Source organism: Sinohyriopsis cumingii, chromosome 10, assembly GCF_028554795.1.
Source record: "Sinohyriopsis cumingii isolate HCF-2022 chromosome 10, ASM2855479v2, whole genome shotgun sequence".
Classification (NCBI taxonomy): Eukaryota; Metazoa; Mollusca; class Bivalvia; order Unionida; family Unionidae; genus Sinohyriopsis; species Sinohyriopsis cumingii.
Genome location: NC_142970.1, coordinates 91,431,301 through 91,457,983, shown reverse-complemented (window position 1 = coordinate 91,457,983; position 26,683 = coordinate 91,431,301). Strand labels below are relative to the sequence as shown.

The window sequence follows — 26,683 nt, the reverse complement described above, 5'->3', positions numbered from 1 at the left end:
AGACCTTTATTTTTCAGTACTTTTTATGTTTTATCTATCTTATCTTCCTAGACCTTTATTTTTCAGTACTTTTTATGTTTTATCTATCTTATCTTCCTAGACCTTTATTTTTCAGTACTTTTTATGTTATATCTATCTTATCTTCCTAGACCTTTATTTTCCAGTACTTTTTATGTTATATCTATCTTATCTTCCTAGACCTTTATTTTTCAGTACTTTTTATGTTTTATCTATCTTATCTTCCTAGACCTTTATTTTTCAGTACTTTTTATGTTATATCTATCTTATCTTCCTAGACCTTTATTTTTCAGTACATTTTATTTATTTTTTTGAAGCTTTTCTTTTCAGAAGTACCATTAACTGATAGTAGAAAAATGGTTCCTGCACAATAACATTAGTTCTAATTCACAGACTTTGACCAAACTTTGTGAGTAGTTTATAGTTGGGCTAAGTAAAAAGGCGTTTTGGAGTCAAAGTTCGTAGCAACAAAAATCATTTTCTACACAGAAATGTCAGTTCTTAACCACTTACATTCACCAAAGTTTTTAAATTATTTTCAACTTGAGTGGGGTCAAAAGGTCAGTGGGCAAGGTCACTTTGACTGAAAGAACAAAACTGTTATTGAATAACTTCATTTCTAGATTTTGAACCAAAGTTTAAGGAGAACTTGCACTTCAACTATGGAAAAGGTGTTTTAATTTGGGGGTTGAAAAATGTAAAGTCATGGGTGTTGTTTCTCAAATAAAAATGGGTTTTGCAAAGTAACTTTTGATTTTAGGGCATGTTCCTCAATCAAACTTTGTGGATGGCTTGCACATAGGGTATTACAGGAACCTTTTGATGTTGGAGTCAAAAAGTATGTCACAGTCCTGGTATGTCTAATAAGACAATAATTGTTTCTGTACCATAAATATACTTTAAGAATGCATACCTTTGCCAAAGTTCAAGGTCACTGAAACCCATAGGACAATCATCTCCAGTTAATAGTGCCTGCGTAGTAGACTAATAATGCTGGGCAGGTGTATCATGTGATCTTCATGGTACTCTTCTTGAGTATTGGAGCTTGAGTTTGTATTCTAAAGAGGTTTTGAGCTTGAATTTGTACTCTAAAGAGGTTTTGAGGTTGAGTTTGTACTCTTAAGATGTTTTGTTAAATATGAGGCTAGATATTCTTTTCTTTAATGACATCTATGTACTTTTTCAGATTGATATCATTTGGAGATGATTCTGATGAGAAAAAGGAAGACACACGTGAACAAAATGATGACAAAGGAAGTTTGCATAACCTTTATTTAGACACACAGAACACAAGTACAGGTTGGTAAAGTATATGGACTTCATAAATAAACTGTTACACATGCATCTCCAGAAAGTTAGAAAAGTAACTACTTGACTCAAGTGACTTTATATTGCCAGTTATTGCTTTGCATAATTTTGTAATACAGTTTATTACTTCATATATATATATATATATATATATATATATATATATATATATATATATATATATATATATTAGAATTGTATCAGTTCATTAGAATCTGACAGAATAATAAATCCACATACTTTGCATTTCTGTTAATCAGCTACTAATGGGATGAGAAATATATTTTGGTTACTTCAGAGTGATAACTGTTAAGGAGAATTTAAATATATACACCAATCATAGACTAAATGAAGAGAAGAGACAATCAGACCATGCGTGAACATTAGAGGTCTTTATTCAAGAGAGGTGATCTTTATGGGAGGTTGCATGGTACATAAGGGAGGCCACCCAATATTTAAAATACATTCCTTAACATAAATTCTCAGATTGTTATTTTGTACATAGGCCACCTGTATAATATGAAATGATGAAACTTTTTTAATAATTGCTTCTCTCCTCATCTTTGGGTTACCTTTACTTAACATATGACATATCTGTTCGTGAAAAATAATTGTTAAAAAAAAGATGTTTAAGTAAATAAAATATTTTCCTTCTTCAAACTTTGCAGAAAACAAAGATGAGAAGAGCCAAACAGGAAACAAAGATCTTATTCTAGATTTTTGGGATGAGAATGAAAAGGGAGATAACTCTTCCAAGCTTGAGCAGGATTTGACCAGGAGACTGGCAGAAACAGAGCTCACCATATCGCAGGAAATGAAGTCTGCAAGGACAGATTCCAAGCTAGGAAATACAGATGGTGGTAAAGGTAAGCAGACATATGTCCACATGTCTTTAGTTTTTACAGTTACTCAATGCACACATAACTCTAACATGAAACCTGGATCTAAATCAAACACGAACAAACCAGTATCTGGATTTTACCACAACAATCATATTTCTGTTATATATGGATATAAACTGCAGTCACACGAAATGGAGTTTTTCCTTTCTAACCATGCCTTAAATCTTGACTGGATTCCCTCATCTTTTCTTACTTTGTCTGGATTTTTAAAAGTTTCAATACAAGATTTCAGTGGCAAAGTAACTGGTGTCTCTCTGTAACGTTTGGTGTCACTGTGCACACCAGATGAATCAGATAGCTTATTGTCAAACATTCTGTTCAAAATATTATTGTCAACCTCAACTAACTCTAATTTTAATTCCAAAGCACAAGATTCACTGAAATTCCCATAAACTGCTACTAACAACAGTACAACTCCAGGGGCAACTATTTTCACCAGAAATATGACTGTATTTCCTAAAATTGCAAATGTGTGTCAACATTTTTGGATAGGTTAAAAGTGGACTAGTCTTGAATATTTCAAGTTGTAAAAGCAGTACCAAGCCGGTTATGGAAATCATAGTTGTGCAATACAGAATGACAGATTGAACATCTGCATCAAACAGCAAGATCAGCCATGTAATAAATGACATGACCTGATTGGACATTATATGACCTCATAGTATGGCTGGCCATTAGTGGACATTAAAACTTTATTGGACATTACAGCCTGATTGGATAATACATAACATCATAGTATGGCTGGTCATTATTGGACATTACAGATTGTTTAGACATTATTGTCCAGTTGAACATTACAGCCTGATTGAACATTTTAGCCTTATTGGACATTATATGACATTATAACTTGATTGGAAATTATATCCTGATTGGGCATTGTTAGCCCAATTGGACATTACAGCCTGATTGAACATTATATGACATTGCAACATGGTTGTACATTACAGCCTGATTGGACATTACAACCTGATTGACATTATATGACATTGCAACTTGGTTGTACATTACAGCCTGATTGGACATTACAACCTGATTGACATTATATGACATTGCAGCTTGGTTGTACGTTACTGCCTGCTTGAACATTATATGACATTGCAACTTGGTTGTACATTACAGCCTGATTGGACATTACAACCTGATTGACATTATATGACATTGCAACTTGGTTGTACATTACAGCCTGATTGGATATTACAACCTGATTGACATTATATGACATTGCAACTTGGTTGTACATTACAGCCTGATTGGACATTACAACCTGATTGACATTATATGACATTGCAACTTGGTTGTACGTTACTGCCTGATTGAACATTATATGACATTGCAACTTGGTTGTACATTACAGCCTGATTGGACATTACAACCTGATTGACATTATATGACATTGCAACTTGGTTGTACGTTACTGCCTAATTGAACATTATATGACATTGCAACATGGTTGTACATTACTGCCTGATTGAACATTATATGACATTGCAACATGGTTGTACATTACTGCCTGATTGAACATTATATGACATTGCAACATGGTTGTACATTACTGCCTGATTGAACATTATATGACATTGCAACTTGGTTGTACATTACAGCCTGATTGGACATTACAACCTGATTGACATTATATGACATTGCAACTTGGTTGTACGTTATAGCCTGATTGGACATTACAGCCTGATCGGACATCATATGACATCATGGTCTAGTTGGACATTATGGAACATAGCCCACTTGGACATTAATGTCTGATTGGACATTATTGTAGCCTGTTTAGACATTATATCATACAATTGTTCAATATTCAGTGGCCTCGAGCCAAGGAAACTCCTGCAGACAAGAATCTTTGAACTCCTGTTTTCTTTTTTATCATATTCCCTGTCACGTTATGTTTTGGTTTTAGCCCATTTTGTTGAATTTTCATTCAGCTTTTCACCATTTGCCGAAGTGTTATTAAGAAAACGATCCATCCAGATGCATTTGGGGAAAATTCATCTTAGTCATGCATAATGGTTTCAAGGAGTCCAGTGATTAGTTCAGAGCAACAGATACCTCGCAGAAGTCCTATCCTTCAGCCAATGAAATTTGTTCTTATGTAACCATCAAAAGGTATCGCCTAAGTCAGTATTGGCTTCCATTGGTTGAATCCACAGAATCTGTGGCTGGTATCAGTCCTAATCAATAAATTTCAGCATACACTTTGTAAATATGCAATGCACTCATATGGTACTTGCTGGTAAGTATGAATGGCACTTGTGTGAACATTGCTTAGATAAAATAGGAACTACACACCACAATTTACTTGTCTATGGCCAAGTAACCTTGCAAAATTTGCTTGTCCATAATAACAAATTTCTGACATGGACAATACAGACTATGGATTTCAGCACCCATTGGTGATGAGGTCAGGAGATTGCAAACCAGAAATATAATTGTTAAAATTTTCCAAAATAGTTGTTCCTACTTCTAAGGATGGTGGTCCCAAAACTTTTAATGTTAGAATAATCCCAGACCCTTGAAAAAAACATTACTAATCTATGTTGATGTAGACATAATTTTGGATTTTTATTTTTTGTTGCCCTTTAAGTTTGGAATTTTATTATTTGTTGCCCTTTAAGTTTGGATTTTTATTTTTTCTTGCCCTTTAAGTTTGGAATTTTATTATTTGTTGCCCTTTACGTTTTGGTGCTTGTGAAGATTAGGTAGACTAGTTTCCACTATTTTCAATGGTCCTAAGTTTGGGCGAGGGGTCAATAAATTCCAAGGAAGAAAGAAAAGTTGATGAGTTACATATCTTTATTGACATCAACAAATATTCAGATCCTATTTGAATACATTCAACAAATATCTAATAGGATTCATTTTGGCGAGTGTGGATCCCAAAGTGTACAAGCATGTTTTACAATATTTCTAACAAAACTTTTCATAGATAATTCCTTGACATTTTGTAGACAAGTAAATAGGTAAGTTTGGTCTTAACCGATTCAGCCTCGATCCCATCTGTAGGCGTGATGAGGCTGTACCCTACTTCCAAGCTCTGCAGCATCAAGGTCATTTAAGATACACCAACGTGGGTGGTATTAAATAAAAGCAGACAGATATAGCTCTAAAATGATACCAAATAATCTGGAAGTTTTAGTTGCATTACAAAATGCAGAGGGGAAAAACTCATTGTTTGGACCTGGTTATTTTTCCACCCAAAATTCGCTCGAGGTCAGAATGCGATTTTGTGTCAGGAATTTAGACCTTTTGGCCTCAGATCCAAGGCATACCGGTCTTAACTGCACACAGACAGGTGATTCTTTGCAAAAACTAGGATAAGGTGGGCATTTGGTATAAATTGTGGTCTACATACGAAAATGCACAAAAAAAAAAAAAGAACTCCAACTTTTACCCTTCTGCTCATGCGCAAGCAAAATAACCATTGAAAAAGGATGTTTCTAATACAGTTAGGCTTTAGTGTCATGGAAAATCTGTTGAAAGCTGATGTATTACGATGTATTCAGAAATATCCCCCCAAATGTCTTTCCTACACACATTTCCAGCAAAAATGACAAAAACCTCTGGGGCCAAATGAGTTAATAGTTCTAACTTTGATCTGCTGTGGTGCATATTTTTTTAATGTGTATGGTAATTTTCAGTCACAGGTAATTGTGAGACCTAAATATTTATCTGGCTGAGATTTACTTAAGAAGTTCCCCCTAAGGAATATGACATACTAATTCTATCAGATCATTTATTCTTGTCATTTACATTAGAATCCATTTTTTGGTGAAAATCACATACCCCGTTTTCATACCCATTAAAAATCAGAATTCATTTATAAAGAAGGAAAATGTAATTTAGCTGTACATGTATTTTTTTCAAATTCAAAATCATTATACAAGTTACAATTTAAACTCATAGCAGAGTTTCACAGATTCCTCTTACTCCTAAAAGTCCTGGTTAATGTTATGGATTAATTTATGGAAAATGGAGAAATAAAATGCTGTTAAAAATTAGACTCTGAAAGTTTACATTTTCTACACTTATAAATAATGCAGGTAGTAAAAAGGTTACTCTTGTGTACAGTACGCCATCCTCTTCCTGCAACAAGGGTAAAAAATGCTCTTTCTGGTCTTGAGCTGCCAAACACTGGATAATTCAATCAAGGCATGGCTACTGGACAGGCCAATTACCAGTAGTTTAATTGCAAGTCATATCTATAACATGGACCCAGGTCTTTCGTAAAACAATGCAACTACAAATCTGGATATATGCAGTTTGTATTGCATGAGTGATCAGTAGAACAGGCAACATAGATATTGATCTGCCAACACATTATGTGGTGACAGATTAGCATTTATGTTGTTTGAAGTTGGACTCAACTTTATACACATGTATATTCAGTACAAATTATACATTTAAAATATCAAGACTTTCATAAAATTAGGTCATCAAAACAGTGGTTAGAAGATGAGGAACAACAGCCACAGTTTTTTGTCAATCTGCTTGGCAGCAAATTAAAACATAACTGATGTTTATATCATTACAATAATTGTGTCATCAGTGATCTTTATATGATTACAATAATTGATTGTTCAGTGATGATTATGTTATTACAATATTGTGATCAGTGATGTTCATGTAATTACAATAATTGTGTGATCAGTGATGTTCATGTAATTACAATAATTGTGTGATCAGTGATGTTCATGTAATTACAATAATTGTGTGATCAGTTATGTTCATGTAATTGCAATAATTGTGTGATCAGTGATGTTCATGTAATTACAATAATTGTGTGATCAGTGATATTCATGTAATTACAATAATCATGTGTTTCTTTTTATGTCTGTGTCATTTTGAAGCTGGTTTAGTCCACATAACATGGCATGGTTATCCTTTGACCCCAGAGACTGATTCAACCCATATAACATGGTATGGTTTCTTTTTTACCCCCCAAGGCTGATTCAATCCAGATAACATGCCATGGTTTCTTTTTGACCCCATAAGACTGATTCAGTCCAAATAACATGACATGGTTATCATTTGACCCCAGAGACTGATTTAGTCCAAATGATATGCCATGGTTTCTTTTTGACCCCATAAGGCTGATTGAGTCCAAATAACATGGCATGGTTATCCATTGACCTGAGACTGATTCAATCCAGATAACATGCTTTGGTTTCTTTTCTTTTTTTACCCCAGAGACTGATTCAATCCAGATAACATGCCATGGTTTCTTTTTGACCCCCAAGGCTGATGCATTCCAAACAACTTGGCATGGTTTTTCTGCAAAACCTATGTATTTAAAATGGCAGTTGGATTCATGACTTGTTGTGAATGTAGATTAGGATGTATCCGAAACTACATGATATCCTGGTACATGTATAAATAAAGATAAAATCAGATATGTTCAAACAATTCAGAGTTTAAATTTTTTGAAAACAATGGCATCAGTTGGCATAGTATTTACAGAATTGCATTAAACTATTACAAAAATTGTGATATGTATTTGAGCATTTTCATAGAGGTCTTTTTATGACCTGCTGTGATTGTTGAGGGGACGAACAGTGTTATCCTTTCCAGCCCGTGTACATCTAAACATCAAAAGTTTTCTATTTAGGTCAGTATGTCATAACATTTGTGATCCTTTGTGTAGTTCTTAAAGGCTTTCAAAAGGCATGGTAACCCAATCAACTTGGCATAATCCCCACTGTTTTGAAATTTTGACATTACATTTTCAAAACACTTTTGGCTGTGGAGTGCTTCTTGGTTCAAAACACAGAGTCCTATGTTAAAGGCATCATGACATTAGGACACTCACTATAGCTACAACCAACAATTTTAATTTGCATGAACCTCTGTTGAGATTGCTGACAATTTCGCTTACATGACCTCCTCCCATTTTTAATTCTGTCATGGGTGTAATGCTTTCATTCTGTTGACATGGTTGAGAATCAGTGGTTAAACCTGTCATGAAAGACCACTCTGTGCCTACAAATTCTGGTCTCAAACCTAGAGATCAACAAAATAAGGTGTCATCACATTTAATAACATCGGCTGTCCATGCATGAAAAATGTGATCTTTCATCCCAGGTGGAAGGGTGTCATATATCAAATACACTTGAAATGTTAAGAGGACCTTCCTTTCTTCTTAGTTATGCATCTCCATAGTTACCTCATTTTTCCCATGATGCACCTATTTTGAAATGGCCAACTATACGTAATAAAGATGTGACTAGTCTATTTTACACATCATTTCTTTGTCAGACAGCCAGTAGATGTGTCCTTGACTTAGTCATACCAAAAACTTACAAAAATGGTACTAACAGCTGCCTAGCTAGGCACTCAGCATTAAGAGGTTAGTGTTAGGACTGGTTGGCCTGGTGTCAGGACTGGGTGGGACATCATGCTACATGTCTGCGGTATATAAGACAATAATAAGGCTTGTATATGTCTAGACAAGACAGTAATAAGGCTTGTTTATGTCTAGATCAGACAGTAATAAGGATTGTGTATGTCTAGATCAGACAATAAAAAGGCTTGTATATGTCTATATTACACAGTAATAAGGATTGTTTGTCTAGATCAGACAGTGAAAAGGCTTGTATGTGTCTAGATCAGACAGTAATAAGGCTTGTATATGTCTAGATCAGACAGTAATAAAGCTTGTATATAAGACAATAATAAGGTTTGTATATGTCTAGACAAGACAATGAAAAGGCTTGTATATGTCTAGATCAGACAATAAAAAGGCTTGTATATGTCTAGATCAGACAATAAAAAGGCTTGTACATGTCTAGACAAGACAGTAATAAGGATTGTATATGTCTAGATCAGACAATAAAAAGGCTTGTATATGTCTAGATGAGACAGTAATAAGTATCAGTTTTAGTTTATTCATTGAGAGAACACTACTCTTCTTGACAGAGTGTAAGCCTAATGATAATGGAAACTGCAATCTGTGCTGAGAGATTGAGCTTTTAATATAATGTGGACTAAGATATTCATTGCACTGAAGCATTGCTGCAGCTTCAGTGCAATGTTTTGTGAACTCTGCCAAAATCATCATCGCAAAAACAACTTCTTATTGTCAGGTTATACAAATTTTAATAAATGGCTAATGCAAAATCTGTGCAGGCTGAAAACACAGCTAAGAAGCTAGTGACATTGTTAGATAAAGCATCTTTTACTCCCTTTGCACCAACAGAAACATTATGGCAAATTCATTCAAACATGCAGTGTAACATGACATCATATAAATTCACTTTTGCAATACATTACCATGAACCAATTTTTTTTATATCACTTTAAGCTGAATGCCCTGAAGAATCACAGATCATTCATGCAAACATGATAGATTCCTAGATCGGGAGATGCATTCACAATGTTTGAGCCGAAACATCTCACGAAAATGTCATTGACATGCCACAGTTTGATAAAGATCACCCATAATCCTTGATTGCTTATCTGGAACAACCAAGAGGGGACAGTGACATAGTCATCATAGCCAGAAAAGTAAAGAAGAAGTGGGGAATTCTAAAAATGAAATGTGTGTAATAGCTAAGTACAGAAGCGATCAGGAATTATAAAAATGCAGTGTGTACAATAGCTGTGTAAAGAAGCAATGGGGAATTATAAAAATGAAATATGTGTAATAGCTAAGTACAGAAGCAATCAGGAATTATAAAAGTGCAGTGTGTACAATAGCTATGTAAAGAAGCAATGGGGAATTGTAAAAATGCAGTGTGTACTATAGCTAAGTAAAGAAGCAATGGGGAATTGTAAAAATGCAATGTGTACAATAGTTATAGAGAATAAATCTAGTTTCAGTGCAAGGACAGTACCTGAATGCATTTCATTTCAGGGGAATTTTACAGATACTTCCAGCATACAGATTTTCATGTCAGAATTTAGGCATAACAGATATGCAGTGTAGGCTGAATGTTGTGACAAGACAAATATGCAGTGTAGGCTAAATGTTATGACAAGACAAATATGCAGTGTAGGCTAAATGTTATGACAAGACAAATATGCAGTGTAAGCTGAATGTTATGACAAGACAAATATGCAATGTAGGCTGAATGTTATGACAAGACAAATATGCAGTGTAGGCTCAATGTTATGACAAGACAAATATGCAGTGTAGACTGAATGTTGTAACAAGAGAAATATGCAGTGTAGGCTCAATGTTATGACAAGACAAATATGCAGTGTAGGCTGAATGTTATGACAAGACAAATATGCAGTGTAGGTTGAATGTTGTGACAAAATAAATATGCAGTGTAGGCTGAATGTTACAAGATAAATATGCAGTGTAGGCTGAATGTTATGACAAGACAAATATGCAGTGTAGGCTGAATGTTATGACAAGACAAATATGCAGTGTAGGCTGAATGTTATGACAAGACAAATATGCAGTGTAGGCTGAATGTTATGAAAAGACAAATATGCAGTGTAGGCTGAATGTTGACACTTATGACAAGCTTAATGAGAATAAATCTTTCTGGTATTGGTATAAACCATATCAGGAGTCAGGAGGTGGAAAGGGAATCAAGGCAGACAGTTTTATCAACAAAATAAAGACAACACTTTCCCCAGACTGATGAACTTTGGATTTATCATAGTGTAAATGTGGGAAAATCATGACCATTGACTGGAAAACTGTGTATATATATTTTGTTTGCAAACTAAAGAAACATGCATATATACACACACAATTGTTGTGGGAAAATCCATCCAGATTCATAGGGATAAAAAACCTGGAGAAGCCTGTGGAGAGATCAAAATATTTTATTATTTTTAAATTAATATATATTACAAACAAGAAATTCAAGTGTGCCTATGAAGTATGTCAAAATGTCTGGTTACACTTTTGAAAATGTGTGACTGGAAAGGATAAACAAATGTACAGAAAGGTACAAGTAAAGCTGATGACTGTCAAGGTCAAAGTTATGTCTCCTAGAAAATGCTTGGAGGACTACAAATGGCTTGAGGATACCCAAGGTCTAGGAGTCTCGAGTCTTGGACTAGACCATGGGTCTCAAACTCAAACCACCCTGAGGGCCGCATGAGGACATTTTTGATGGCCCAAGGGCCGTACCACCTTTGTTATCTCTCATGACATCTTGTGATGCCAATCATTTTTGTGGGCCACATGATACAGCTTGGCAATGCAGCCCATGGGCCACACGTTTGAGGCCCCTGGACTAGACTATCAAACCAGCAGCTCTCTGGAGAGCCTTAGTTCTCCAAACAGTTATATGTATTTAAAGTCTGATTTTACTGTTGTACCATATGATACTGTCTTTAAGTTTTACATGAAATGCTGTGGAAATTGGTTGCAAGTTTATGAAGTTAAACAAGTTTGATTGTATATGTGTACACTGGAAACTATCTGGGTTTCAAAGGTTTCTAAATATAGATTTTCGATCACATGATTTACAAAAACCATGCAGTAGTCTTTAGGAATTTTGAACAAGCTACAACTGAAAAGTGGACATAGAAAATTAGCAGTTTAAAATGGGGAGTATTTAGGCTGGCAGGTTAAATGTATTTGTAGACTTTGATTTTTCCCAGACCCTCTGTAACAACCAAGTAACCTTTTCTGCTGATGGCCATTCCTATTGGATGCCATAGCCCCTCTGCCTTGGTGATCAAGAACTTGGAGAATTTCCCATCTGGTAGCAGTAGATGTATACGATGATTATTACTGTCGGCAACGAAAATGTAACCATAGTGGTCAGTGCATACTCCATATGGCTGTAGTACCTGGTCAGTCCCTGTACCATATTGACCATAGTGGGCCAAAAACTGACCACTGGGGCTGAATACTTTAATGTTGGGTGAAGCTGTGTCTGTTACTACAATGTCATCATTAGGGGTCACAGTTACGTAGTAGGGGTCAACAAGTACTTTAGATCCTTTAGCATCCTTTCCTTCAATTGTTCGAAGAAATTTTCCATCAGAGGAATCATGTATGGTGAGTTGTTGTAGACGGCAATCCAGCACTATTATCTCCCCTTTTTTGTTGACAGTTATACCCCTCGGATATTTGAATTGACCTTTGATTGACATCTGAAATACACCTTTTGGAGAGAATACTTTCACATCATCAAATTCATGATCTGTCACTGCAATATTTCCATTATTGAGTACGGTTACATCAAAAGGAGAGCCAAGTTTGTTTTCTCCTTCACCATTAAAGTAACTCTTCTCCTTGCCAAATTCATCATAAATTTTTATCCTCTTGTTATCTCTATCAACAATGATGAATTCATTATCTTTTGTAACTGCAATGCCTGTTGGCCACACATCCTTGTTGTCAACCGTAATGTAAGTATCAAAAGACATAATCATTTCGGGGTTGTTCTTTACATTTGGCAAAATGGACTTGATTGACAGACCTGGTCCCTCAGTGACGAGACTTTCCTGTCGGCCATTGGGAATACTTTCGATAGTCAGCTTCCCAAATAGGATTTCTACATTTTGTTTCGTCAAGCTGCCATCTGAGAAATGCATCCTTATGTTAGATGAAATTCCATCCAGCTGCATGTGAGTTAGCTGTGTGAGTCTTTGTGTAATCCCCTGATGTACTGAAAGAACTTCATTAGGTTTCCCGTGATTCAACAAATGACGAAGGTACGTTGCATTACTCTGGAGAGATGTAGCCGCTACATCTAAGTTCACCTTCTTGGCATCCAGCTCTGCCTTTTCCCGTTGGCAGGCACCCCCTATTGCTTCAATAAAGGCAATTTTTTGATCTTCAACCATTTTATGCATGCACTCAGCTTGTTGATTGACTCGAATCAGAAGCTTCTCCATCGTTTCTTCTACTGAATCTCCGTACTTTGTTAGAAATTGGATGTAATTGTGAATTGCATCTGTTTGTCTCTGCAGTCCACCCAGAAGGTTTTCCATCTGAGTTCTGTACCTGGTTGCAGCCTTCTCAGTCTTTGACCATTTATGGTTGTCATGGTAACTAACTTTGCACTCTTTGCAGACAAGCTGTTCACATTTTTCACAAAACATTTCAAATGGCTCATCCTTATGCTGTGGACATTTCTGCTCTTGATGTTCTCTTATGTCGTGATCAAACAGTCCTTTCTCTATTTGCACGAAGGGTATGACCTTGTGACCCCTTGTGACCTTGGTACGTCTATGATTATCACTACAAGTATTGCATATGTTATCTTGGCATTCCAAACATAGAAATGTAGCCTTGACCTTCTTGTTATCAAACTGACAGTACTCACAATATCTCTCCTTCTCATGTTTGTAGTCATACATTTCACACAAATTTTGCAACAGTGTGTTTATCGGGTAACTTTTCTCCCCGTCCTCAGGGATGCCCACAGTTGCAAGACATATAGGGCAAACAAGGGTGTTTTCAGGATAGCCATTGGTGTTGATTTTAGTCTCTAGAGGTGTTTTTGAAACACCATCATCTTTATCCTTTTGTAGAGATTTCCTGTTTTCAGATTTGTGGGCAATATTTGAGATGCATTTTTCACAGAATGTGTGTAGGCAAGGTAAAAGACGAGGGACATTGTAACTTGACTTACACTCTTGGCATTTTAAAAACTCAGTTTCAATCAGTTCTGCTAGAGTAACCTCCCCAGAAGACATCTCAATCCTTCCAGACATCATTAATAACGTCTTCTCTGATTGGCCCTGCAGAAAAAGACAGAACACCTGCCTTATTGAAGAAATCAAATCAGACTGCTTACAAAGGACGTTATTAACTAACCCATTTCTTTATTTCTTTTCAGTATTCAGTCTGATATAACGTGTAAACCCTGTAGCAAGGGCAGCATGATGAATATGTATTTCTTAGTATTTAACAACAAATAACATCATGGAGCTGTGAAACATGATGCCTTATGCATTCATTGCTTGTTTAATGCCCTTGAATTAAAATAAATATTTTTCATTGATTTTAATATTAGAGTACAATCTTAGGTTTTTTTATAACTGTTAACAAGGTCTGTGACAAAGAAAATAATCAATGATTAACATCACCGACACTTCTTCATTCTTTAATCGTGATGGACCAGAAGATAATGATGGAATCTCTAAGCACTTCAGGTGCCACCGTTTTAAACAGCACGTTGTTTTGCTCATACACATTATCAAAACAGCTCACTACATTGACCCTTGTATATCATTCAACTGCCTCACTTGGCACTCAGCATTAAGAGGTTTGTGTTAGGACTAGGCGGCCTGGTGTCAGGATAATGTGACTGGGTGGAACATGATACTACATGTCGGCGGCATGATGCCCCAGTCCTATACATCACTTTAAACTGCCACACTGCAGACATCAAAGCGATATGACTGAAAAATTGTTAAAGCTTCATTAAAAATCTTAAACACACACATTTATTATTCAAATTTAAATTTCTTGAGAAACAAATTCCAAAATCTTTTGAACATTTATATAGCAGTAGACTTTTATGACAGTTCTATATGAAAATGGTGCCAATCTGACCTTGAATATGGCCACCATGGCAACCATCTTTAAAATCTTTATGTAGCTACTCCATCTGATTAGAGGGTGACAATGGGATTTCACTATAAAGACCTTTTGTTTATCATGAAGTAAGATGGTGATATTTTGTTTGTCGTGAAGTAAGATGGTGATATCTTTTTTGTCGTGAAGTAAGATGGTGATATTTTGTTTGTCGTGAAGTAAGATGGTGATATCTTGCTTGTCCCGAATTAAGATGGTTCCAAAACTGCATACATTTTTCCTACTATAGCAGCCATCTTGAAAATTGTTTTTGCTGGGTGTCGGACATATCCCCTCAGGACCAAATCCCCCCACCAAATGAATGATTGGACATAATTTCCTGACCCCAAGACTAATTTTAGCCCTTTATTAAACTTTTTAAACCATCAAGAAATATACATCTTTGTATGTCAACATGGGGGTATTTAGAGTTTTGTATCTGCTCCCTTTAGTAGTTGAAATTCATAGTGTCCAAGTTTTATGTTCGATCTTAACAGACAAAGACTAAAGGATATTATAATGCCTTATGATCATTATGATTCAAGGAGTAATTGCATTATGTTTTGTCACCTCACTTTCCTAAGTACAGTAAATGAAAACATGTAATTCCATAATTACGCTAAATGTGAGGTATATTAAAGGTATACCACATTTCTTCGTTTTTTCCCTCTCGCATTTCAAAATAGGCCAGTATATTTGACAGTTTTAAAAAGTGTAAAAACTTGGACTGGGAGAGGGGAATTTGTTCTGTTTTTCATTTTGTTGGGTGGTGTTGGTGTCTGTACTGCCTTTCCTACATGCAAAGTCATATCGACATCGAGTTCTCACCAGAAATTTTCTTATGATGCCTACTAGCTCATGCTAAATAATGCTAATCTTGCATCCAGCATGGCCACTGTACTATAGTGGCCCGTTTTAAAATCATTTTTTAGGTACCCCCTCCATGAAAGGTCAATTTAACACAAGGTTTTACCAAAGGACACGAGTCTTATTTGTCTTAAATGAAAATATTGTCAGTTTACATACAATATGGCTGACATGACGGACATCATGAAATTCTTTTCAGTAATACTGCCCATTCTAAATGAATGCTGATATTTACTGTGCTTTTCACCAAAGGACTAATGATCCCTGCTTGGTCCTAAATCAAAATGGTGCAGATTACATCCAATATGGTCATCACAATGGACAATTTGAAAATTTTGTCATTGCTCACAAATATCAGAGATGGTTTCTATTTGGAACATTGGGCACATTTGGAAAGAAGAAACCATCTATCTTGGATTCCTGGAAATTCTTTTCAGCCAATAGAGTATCTTAATTGTTTCTGTTCTTGTTCATTTGATGTGCCTATTTTGAGACACTTAGGCAAGAGGAAGTCTACATGCATGTTACACTACTGAATGTTACACTACATGCATGTTACACTACTGAATGTTACATTACATGCATGTTACACTACATGCATGTTATACTGCTGAATGTTACACTACATGCACGTTACACTGCATGCATATTACACTACATGCAGGGGTCCCAAGTGGCCGAGTGGTCTAAAGCACTTTTCGTTACAGATCATTGCCATCTCACCTTTATCTGCGTGGGTTCTAGTCTCGGATTCGGCCAATGTGGGTATGTGAGAAAGCTTGCCAGTAGCTTCTCATGGGTTGGTGGTTCTTTCCGGGGTATTCCGAGGTTCTTCCTCCAGCATTAATACTGGCCGCCATGTATAGCCTACCGTGTGCTGAAAAGTGGCGTTAAACCACACAGCACCAACACACCAAGACAGTACATGCATGTTATACTACTGAATGTTGCACTACATGAATGTTACACTACATGCATGTTACACTACTGAAATTACAATTTACATCAGATCATTCTCATTACTTGCTCAAGAAAGTTGAAGTTTTATGCAAATATAATAAATGGTGTTCAATCAGGGACATTATGTGTCTACTACATAACTTTAATTTATCAAACAATTCGAAATTTCTTGCATTTTGAAAAAATAAAGAAATAACTGAAGAAAAAGTATGTCACATGTTGTCTTGAAAAACTGCACTAATATTTCTGCATATGTATAAAACCGATTTTGATCATTGTTTGAGTAAAAGGACTTAGGAAACCTCAGCCTGTGTTTGATTACTTAACACCCTATTTGGAGACTACTGTCAATAGGAGGAATATCTTTGATATAATAATAATCACAGGTAAAATTACCTGTGTAGCTGGGTGACAGTCAGGTGTTTAGGTAAACATACCTGGATTCTTAGACAGTGATACAGTATTGATTATGAGAGATCCATACTCAAAATCAATGTCAGCAGTCATTCGGCTTTCTGGCTTGAATAAATAACCAAGGTCCACTCAATTTCAGTAGAGCCCCACATTTCTTCCAAACAATCCACCACCACCCTACAGTGTGTACCATAGCCAATGAGAAAGCTCAATTTACCAACATCTGCCCCCATACAGTGTGTACCATAATCAGTGAGAGAGCTCAATTTACCAACATCCATAATGTCTACATCATTGACTTTGTGTTGCCGTATGTCCTCTTTTTTATGGACATGTTCTCCCTTTTGGTCCTTAATTCTCCAGCCAGTCTGGTTTTCAAATATCTATACATGCCCAGGATTTTGCCCTGCACTTTCTTCATCAACAAATTTAGGTATGTTTATTTAAAACCCTGTAGAATTTATATCTTTTTGTTTTTCATATTTTTATCTTCTACGAATATGGAAACACACTCACTGTTACGCTCAGGATGGATTAATGTGATTTTATATTTATATATAAGACATTAATATAATGCTAGTTGTTGAGAAAGCTCAATTTACCAACATCTGCCCCAATACAGTGTGTACCATAGCCAGTGAGAAAGCTCAATTTACCAACATCTGCCCCAATACAGTGTGTACCATAGCCAGTGAGAAAGCTCAATTTACCAACATCTGCCCCAATACAGTGTGTACCATAGCCAGTGAGAAAGCTCAATTTACCAACATCTGCCCCCATACAGTGTGTACCATAGCCAGTGAGAAAGCTCAATTTACCAACATCTGCCCCCATACAGTGTGCACCATAGCCAGTGAGAAAACTCAATTTACCAACATCTGCCCCCATACAGTGTGTACCATAGCCAGTGAGAAAGCTCAATTTACCAACATCTGCCCCAATACAGTGTGTACCATAGCCAGTGAGAAAGCTCAATTTACCAACATCTGCCCCCATACAGTGTGCACCATAGCCAGTGAGAAAACTCAATTTACCAACATCTGCCCCCATACAGTGTGTACCATAGCCAGTGAGAAAGATCAATTTACCAACATCTGCCCCCATACAGTGTGTACCATAGCCAGTGAGAAAGCTCAATTTACCAACATCTGCCCCCATACAGTGTGTACCATAGCCAGTGAGAAAGCTCAATTTACCAACATCTGCCCCCATACAGTGTGCACCATAGCCAGTGAGAAAACTCAATTTACCAACATCTGCCCCCATACAGTGTGTACCATAGCCAGTGAGAAAGATCAATTTACCAACATCTGCCCCCATACAGTGTGTACCATAGCCAGTGAGAAAACTCAATTTACCAACATCTGCCCCCATACAGTGTGCACCATAGCCAGTGAGAAAACTCAATTTACCAACATCTGCCCCCATACAGTGTGTACCATAGCCAGTGAGAAGGCTCAGTTTACCAACATCTGCCCCCATAGTGTGTACCATAGCCAGTGAGAAAGCTCAATTTACCAACATCTGCCCTCATACAGTGTGTACCATTGCCAGTGAGAAAACTCAATTTACCAACTTCTGCCTCCATACAGTGTGCACAATAGCCAATGAGAAAACTCAGTTTTATAACATCTGCCTCCATACAGTGTGTACTATAACCAGTGAGAGAGCTCAATTTACCAACATCCATAATGTCTACATCATTGACTTTGTGTTGCCAACCATTGTCCTTTGTAAATAATAATTTGATTGGATCAGTTTCTTTCATCTTCCTCTGGTCTAGCAGTAGCTGCTGTTTTGGTTGGCCACATGCAGTGGTCACTGTACAATAGTGAATTTGATGACACTTGGCTTGCAAAGATTTACTGACTGTAACTTTTTTTGGAACTGTAAAGTTTTTTAGGATGAGGTTTCCTTTTAGCCAGATTGATTAGTTTTGTATATCACAATGTTTCTTAGCCATTCAGTTCTGTATTTAAATTACCCAAGCAAATATTTTCACAAACTTTGTGAAAGGCAACATATTTTATCCTTTCTGATCCTAAAATCAATTATGTACGCAGAAAATTCATTTTTATTCTTCATTCCTACAGTGGATATATGCAATGATACAAGTGGTAGTTATTTTGCAAACGTGAATCACTGTTATATTTACCATTTTAATTATGTATGTGATACTATAGCAATTTATATTATATTGAAGACAGGTTATTTATGAGTGTGATACTATTGCAATTTATATCATATCATAGACAGTTTATTATGTATGCAGTAATATTGCAATTTATATTGAAGACAATTATTTTACATATTGTTATACATGATACATAGATTTACTGATTACATGTACTAATACCAGACTTGAGTAAGTCTTAAGTCCTGTGAGTTATCTTGTTAGTGAGATTTTACTGTCAGTTGTCTTGCAGATGGAGATAGGTAAGGGCTTTTGTTTGGGAAATGAGATTTTACTGTACTACACTGGATATAAGTAATGGCTTATTTGAGGCAGATGAGATTTTACTGTCTTACACTGAAGAGACAAGTAATGGCTTTTGTTAGGCAAATGAGATTTTACAGTCTTACACTGGAGATAAGTAATGGCTTTTGTTAGGCAAATGAGATTTTACTAAAGTAAGGGCTTTTGTTTGGCAAATGAGATTTTACTGTATTACACTGGAGACAAGTAATGGCTTTTGTTAGGCGAATGAGATTTTACAGTCTTACACTGGAGATAAGTAATGGTTTTTGTTAGGCAAATGAGTTTCCTGAAGTAAGGGCTTTTGTTTGGCAAATGAGATTTTACTGTATTACACTGGAGACAAGTAATGGCTTTTGTTAGGCGAATGAGATTTTACAGTCTTACACTGGAGATAAGTAATGGTTTTTGTTAGGCAAATGAGTTTCCTGAAGTAAGGGTTTTTGTTTGGCAAATGATATTTTACTGTCTTACATTAGAGACAAGTAATGGCTTTTGTTAGACAGATGATATATACTGTCTTGCACTTGAAATAAGTAATGACTTGTATTAGGCTGATGAGAAATATTTTCACTTCATCAGAATTTTTCATAGGTATAGTGAGAAATTAGAAACTTTTGAAAATTTTAAGTGGAAATTTCAGATAGGCTTTTTCTTCTCCAGGCATCATCAAATTACATTATAATGTGACAGGCATCTGGCCGTAAAAAATATACCTTGAAGTATTGAGTACTTACCACAGGCTATCTCGAAGGAAGTGGCTCAGTATCAGAAATTTTAAAGTTGTCTTTCTCAAGTTGGAGTCATGTTGGTCATAGAGTCCAGTCCAAGCACCTGTTATTGCCTACTCGGAGCAATCAATGTCATGGTATATCTTACACATTAATCATTTCATCCCTCATTGAAGGCCTATAGAAATTAGATTATAGTGGAATATACTGCACCCTTCACTTGCCATTGTGCTATAGAAATATTTTCCCCCATGTCTCGCTCACTCAGTAGTGCGAGTATTTAGTCAGTATGTGAATAGCCTACCTGTGGAATGAAAACCAATAAGTGCATGGTAAATACCGTAAAGCTCCTTATCACAACAGATAGATTTTCACTTCAGAGTGATATGTCTGTAAAAGACACAATGTACATGTTCTATTGTATACACATTAGTGTCTCGTACATTTCTGGCATAGGTTAGTAAGACTCCAGCATCAGTTCCAGTAACCAGGAAAATTATATTTATATTTAATATTTAGGAGTTTTGCAATAAAATAAAAATATAAGTAAAATTTGATGCACCCATGCTCAAAACCTGCCATTCACACACACACACACACACACACACACACACATACATACATATATATATATATATATATATATATATATATATATATATATATATATAACCAACACATGAGCTCCAAAAACCATTTTGCCATTACTAATTCAGTATGCCAGACACTAGACATATTGTGCCCAAAATTTACTAGTGCAGTTATTTAGACTTTACATGTTATGTTTCAAGGTCTGTAGATATAATTTTAATTTGGTGAAGGATTTTATTCAACAAAAATGCTAGAAATATACATTTGGCTTGTTGCCCCTGATTTGCCAGTCCATTATGCTATATATAGTTGTGTGTTCATTGTACACAGGTAGGGAAATAGAGTAGGCTTGTTTCCCCTGATCTGCCAGTACATTATGCTATACATAGTTGTGTATTCATTGTACAAAGATAGGGAAATACAGTAGGCTTGTTGCCCCTGATCTGCCAGTACAGTGTGCTTGCTGTTCACAGTTGTATATGCATCATGCGCAAGTTGGGAAATACAGTAGGCGTGTTTCATGTGGATCTGTCCGATGTTAAAATGGTTTAATTTAGCATCACTTAGTTAAATGATCCGAGTCTGCTAAAAATCATTAAGCATAATGAAGTGTGTTGATGGTTGTATAAGGTTATCAGCAGTTGCGTATACATTTTGCACTGCAACACTAATCAGTAGCAAATCAATAAATCAATAACTGCCTTTTAAAAGCTAGATCTGCATATTTGTTTTTGTTGTTTTATGGGACAGCAACAATTTGAAGGTTTACTTGTGCTGAGGTAATTACAGTAAAAATCTCTGTACAAGGACACACTACAGTAACTGATATTCGGCTTTTTCAGTATTGGGAATCAAACTCACACTCTATTGGTCATGATTCCAATGTTTTTACAACCAAGCCACTGTGCAGGCTCTGCCAATATGGGTGCGTGAGAAAGCTTGCCAGTAGCTTCTTGTGGTTTGGTGGATCTTTCCAGGATTTTCCCAGGTTCTTCTCCACCATTTATACTGGCTGCCATGGTTAGCCTATCTTGTGCTGAAAAATGGCATTAAACCCTACAAAAAAACAAATCACTGTGGCTCTCCAAGGGCATGACTGGAAGAAAACTTTACTATTGTTAGTGTTCTGGGAGTGAATTCAGGGCCTTAAGCACTGAGCCACTGTGGCTCTCGAAGGGCAGAACTGGTAGAAAACTTTAATATTATTAGTGTTCTGGGAGTGAATCCAGGCACTTAATCACTGAGCCACTGTGGCTCCCCAAGAGCAGGCCTGGAAGAAAACTTTGCTATTATTAGTGTTCTGGGAGTGAATCCAGGGACTTGAGCACTGAGCCACTGTGGCTGTCCAAGAGCAGGACTGGAAGAAAACTTTACTATTATTAGTATTCTGGGAGTGAATCCAGGGACTTAAGCACTGAGCCACTATGGCTCCCCAAGAGCAGGACTGGAAGAAAACTTTACTATTGTTAGTATTCTGGGAGTGAATCCAGGGACTTGAGCACTGAGCCACTGTGGCTTTCCAAGAGCAGGACTGGAAGAAAACTTTACTATTATTAGTATTCTGGGAGTGAATCCAGGGACTTAAGCAATGAGCCACTGTGGCTGTCCAAGAGCAGGACTGGAAGAAAACTTTACTATTATTAGTGTTCTGGGAGTGAATCCAGGGACTCGAGCACTGAGCCACTGTGGCTGTCCAAGAGCAGGACTGGAAGAAAACTTTACTATTATTAGTATTCTGGGAGTGAATCCAGGGACTTAAGCACTGAGCCACTGTGGCTCTCGAAGGGCAGGACTGATAGAAAATTTTAATATTATTAGTGTTCTGGGAGTGAATCCAGGGACTTAAGCACTGAGCCACTGTGGCTGTCCAAGAGCAGGACTGGAAGAAAACTTTACTATTATTAGTGTTCTGGGAGTGAATCCAGGGACTTGAGCACTGAGCCACTGTGGCTGTCCAAGAGCAGGACTGGAAGAGACTAGAATGTTATTAGTGTTCTGTGTGTGATGTAGCAGTTGGACTCCAAGTCAATAAAGAAAGAGAAATGAGCCTTTTCTTATAATTTTGAAAATAGAGTTGTTCAGTAATGACTGTCCAGATGATGTCTTTTATAAGAAATTTTCCTCCTTTTGAACTGTCATAGGTCAGTTTAATGGCTGTCTCCCAAATCAGTCATCATTATGTAGGGGTAAGAGATTGTTATTGGTCAGTCACTGTGTACGGGACAAGTAGAATGTCAGCGGTTTGTCATTGTGTTAAGGTGTAAATAGAAATTAGTCAGTCATTACAGTAATACCTCGAACATTTGCGAGGTTAGGTTCCAGAACCAGTCGCGGATCAGGAGGAATCGCGAATGTTTGGTACGAGTCACTAAAAATGCTAATAAATGCTTATTTCTAGGGTTTAAACCCTAAATATGACCCAAATCATGCTCCCAACGCACTTTAATTTCATTTAAAAGTTAGCTTAATACAGTACCCTTAAAAAGAGAAATAAATGGTTGACGTAAAAATGGAGTACAGTATCGCCTAATGGGTATTTGCCACACTAGCGCATTTACAGTACGGTACATGTATACCAATATTACCCCTATACTAATTCATTGACTGCCGTTTTCTTTTGCACTCACAGTAAGGTAAAACCAAGTAACGAATGGGACTGTAAACTTCATGACTGACGTTTTCTTTGACATTGTCAGGAAGGTAAACTAGGTAAACTTCATATGTCACAGAAGTCATATAATGAAGGTACAATTCAATAAAATAAAGAAAACATTTACATAGAGGGTACCAATGAAAATTTCGCGAATCCATGAATTCGCGAATCCAGAAACGCGAATGCACGAGGTATTACTGTATGTTATGGGTAAATAGAATGTAACTGGTTAGCAATTGTATAAGGGACAAATAAAAAGTAAGCCATCAGTCATTATGTAATGGGTAAATAGAAATTAATCAGTCAGTCATTATGTAATGGGTAAATAGAAATTAATCAGTTAGTCATTATGTAATGGGTAAATAGAAACTAATCAGTCAATCATTATGTAATCGGTAAATAGAAATTAATCACTCAGTCATTAGGTAAGGGGTAAATAGAACATAATCAGTCATTAAATTTACATAAAGGACAAATAGAATGAGAGCGGTCAGCCATTATGTTAGGGGAATGTAATTAGTCATTATATAAGGAACAAGTAGAATGTAAGTAGTCAGTCATTATTAATGGGTAAATAGAATGAAATTGGTCAGTCATTGTGTAAGAGATAGATAGAATGTAATTGATCAATCATTATCTAATGGACAAATAGAATGAAAGCGGTCAGTCATTATGTAATGGGTAAATAGAATGAAATTGGTCAATCGATATGTAAAAGGTAAATAGAATGTAATCAGTCACTATTTAATGGACAGACAGTAAGAATGAAAGTGGTCAGTCATTAGGTAAGGGGTAAATAGAATGAAATCAGTCAATCAGTATGTAAAAGGTAAATAGAATGTAATCATTCGCTATTTAATGGACAAATAGAATGTCTGTGATCAGTCATTATGTAAGGGGTAAATAGAATGTAATCAGTCACTATTTAATGGACAAATAAAATTAAAGTGGTCAGTCATTATGTAAAGGGTGAATATACTGCAAGCAGTGGTATTATGTAAGGGGTAAATGCAATGTAATTTTTCAGTCATTATGTAAGGGTTAAATAGAATGTAATTGTTCAGTCATTATGTAAGAGTTAAATAGAATGTAATTGTTCAGTCATTATGTAAGGGTTAAATAGAATGTAATTGTTCAGTCATTATGTTAGGGTTAAATATAATGTAATTGTTCAGTCATTATGTAAGGGTTAAATAGAGTGTAATTGTTCAGTCATTATGTAAGGGGTAAATGCAGTGTAATTGTTCAGTAGTTATGTAAGGGGTAAATGCAATGTAATTATTCAGTCATTATGTAAGGGGTAAATGCAGTGTTAATTGTTCAGTCATTATGTAAGGGGTAAACAGAAGATGCTATATATGAATTATGATTTGACAGTTTTGTGGAACCTAGTTACATATCAGAAAAGGTTTAATTACCAATTAGCCTTTCTCTTCAGTTATTAACATTAAGCCATGTGATCAATTATGTGTTAAGCTTTTCCTTTCAATCACTGTGTCGGGTAGTTTCCTATGTCTAACAGTGAGATCATAACACGGTACCGTAGTTTCTTATGTCTACCAGTCAAGGGAAGTTTCCTGTGTCTAACAGTCATTCAGATTGATTATGACAAGTTAGTTCCTATGGCTAACAGTCAGATCATCACAAGGTGGTTTCCTATCTCAACAGTCAGTCAGATGATTGCAAGGTAGTCTGCTATCTCAATGGTGAGTCAGATCAATGCAAGGTAGTCTCCTATCTCAACAGTCAGTCAGATATTGCAAGGTAGTCTTCTATCTCAACAGTCATTCAGATCATCACAAGGTAGTATCCTATCTCAGCAGTCAGTCAGATCATCACAAGTTAGTCTCCTATCTCAACAGCCAGTCAGATCATTGCAAGGTAGTCTTCTATCTCAACAGCCAGTCAGATCATTGCAAGGTAGTCTCCTATCTCAAAAGTCAGTCAGATCATCACAAGGCAGTCTCCTATCTCAACAGTCTGTCAGATCATTGCAATGTAGTCTCCTGTCTCAACAGTCAGTCATATCATTGCAAGGTTGTCTCCTATCTCAACAGTCAGTCAGATCATTGCAAGTCAGTCATCTATCTCAACAGTCTGTCAGATCATTGCAAGGTAGTCTCCTATCTCAACAGTCAGATCATTGCAAGGTAGTCTCCTATCTCAACAGTCAGTCAGATCATTTCAAGTTAGTCTCCTATCTCAATAGCTGGTCTGATCATTGCAAGGTAGTCTCCCATCTCAACACTCAGATCATTGCAAGGTAGTTTCCTATCTCAACAGTCAGTCAGATCATCACAAGGTAGTCTCCTGTCTCAACAGTCAGTCAGATCATTGCAAGGTAGTCTCCTATCTCAAGTCAGATCATTGCAAGGTAGTCTCCTATCTCAACAGTCAGTGAGATCATCGCAAGGCAGTCTCCTATATCAACAGTCTGAGATCATTGCAGTGTAGTCTCCTATCTCAACAGTCAGATCATTGCAAGGTAGTCTTCTATCTCAACAGTCAGATCATTGCAAGGTTGTCTCCTATTTCAACAGTCAGTCAGATCATTGCAAGTCAGTCTTCTATCTCAACAGTTGGTCAGATCATTGCAAGGTAGTATCCTATCTCAACAGTCAGTCAGATCATCACAAGGTAGTCTCCTATCACAATAGCCAGTCAGATCATTGCAAGGTAGTCTCCCATCTCAACACTTAGATCATTGCAAGGTAGTTTCCTATCTCAACAGTCAGTCAGGTCATTATAAGGTAGTCTCCTATCTCAACAGTCAGATCATTGCAAGGTAGTCTCCTATCTCAACAGTCAGTCAGATCATTACAAGGTAGTCTCCTATCTCAACAGTCAGTCAGATCGTTACAAGGTAGTCTCCTATCTCAACGGTCAGATTGTTGCAAGGTAGTCTCCTATCTCAGTCAGATGATTGCAAGGTAGTCTCCTATCTCAACAGTCAGTCACATGATTGCAAGGTAGTCTCCTATCTCAACAGTCAGTCAGATCATTGCAAGGTAGTATCCTATCTCAACAGTCAGTCAGATCATCACAAGGTAGTCTCCTATCTCAACAGTCAGATCATTGCAAGGTAGTCTCCTATCTCAACAGTCAGATCATCGCAAGGCAGTCTCCTATTTCAACAGTCTGTGAGATCATTGCAGTGTAGTCTCCTATCTCAACAGCCAGTCAGATCATTGCATGGTAGTCTCCTATCTCAACAGTCAGTCACATCATTGCAAGGTAGTCTCCTATTACAACAGCCAGCCA

General features: G+C 36.5%; 2 protein-coding genes across 8 annotated transcripts in view; one reads left to right on the top strand and one right to left on the bottom strand.

The window, feature by feature from the left end:
- Positions 1 to 26,683, top strand: part of LOC149790576 (islet cell autoantigen 1-like) — a 102,376-nt gene that overhangs the window by 40,369 nt on the left and 35,324 nt on the right. For all 7 annotated transcript variants that reach the window (XM_089972663.1, XM_089972660.1, XM_089972661.1 and 4 more), the window contains 2 exons: positions 1,205 to 1,317; positions 1,995 to 2,192. In XM_089972663.1, coding sequence (XP_089828789.1) covers positions 1,205 to 1,317; positions 1,995 to 2,192 — 311 coding nt within the window. The remainder of the gene's footprint in view (positions 1 to 1,204; positions 1,318 to 1,994; positions 2,193 to 26,683) is intronic.
- On the bottom strand, positions 10,998 to 20,438 carry LOC149790577 (E3 ubiquitin-protein ligase TRIM56-like). The gene is made up of 2 exons (XM_089972657.1): positions 20,185 to 20,438; positions 10,998 to 13,892 (listed from the first exon to the last, which is right to left on the bottom strand). The coding sequence occupies exon 2, from the start codon at positions 13,866 to 13,868 to the stop codon at positions 11,766 to 11,768; it is 2,103 nt and encodes a 700-aa protein (XP_089828783.1). The 5' UTR covers positions 13,869 to 13,892; positions 20,185 to 20,438; the 3' UTR covers positions 10,998 to 11,765.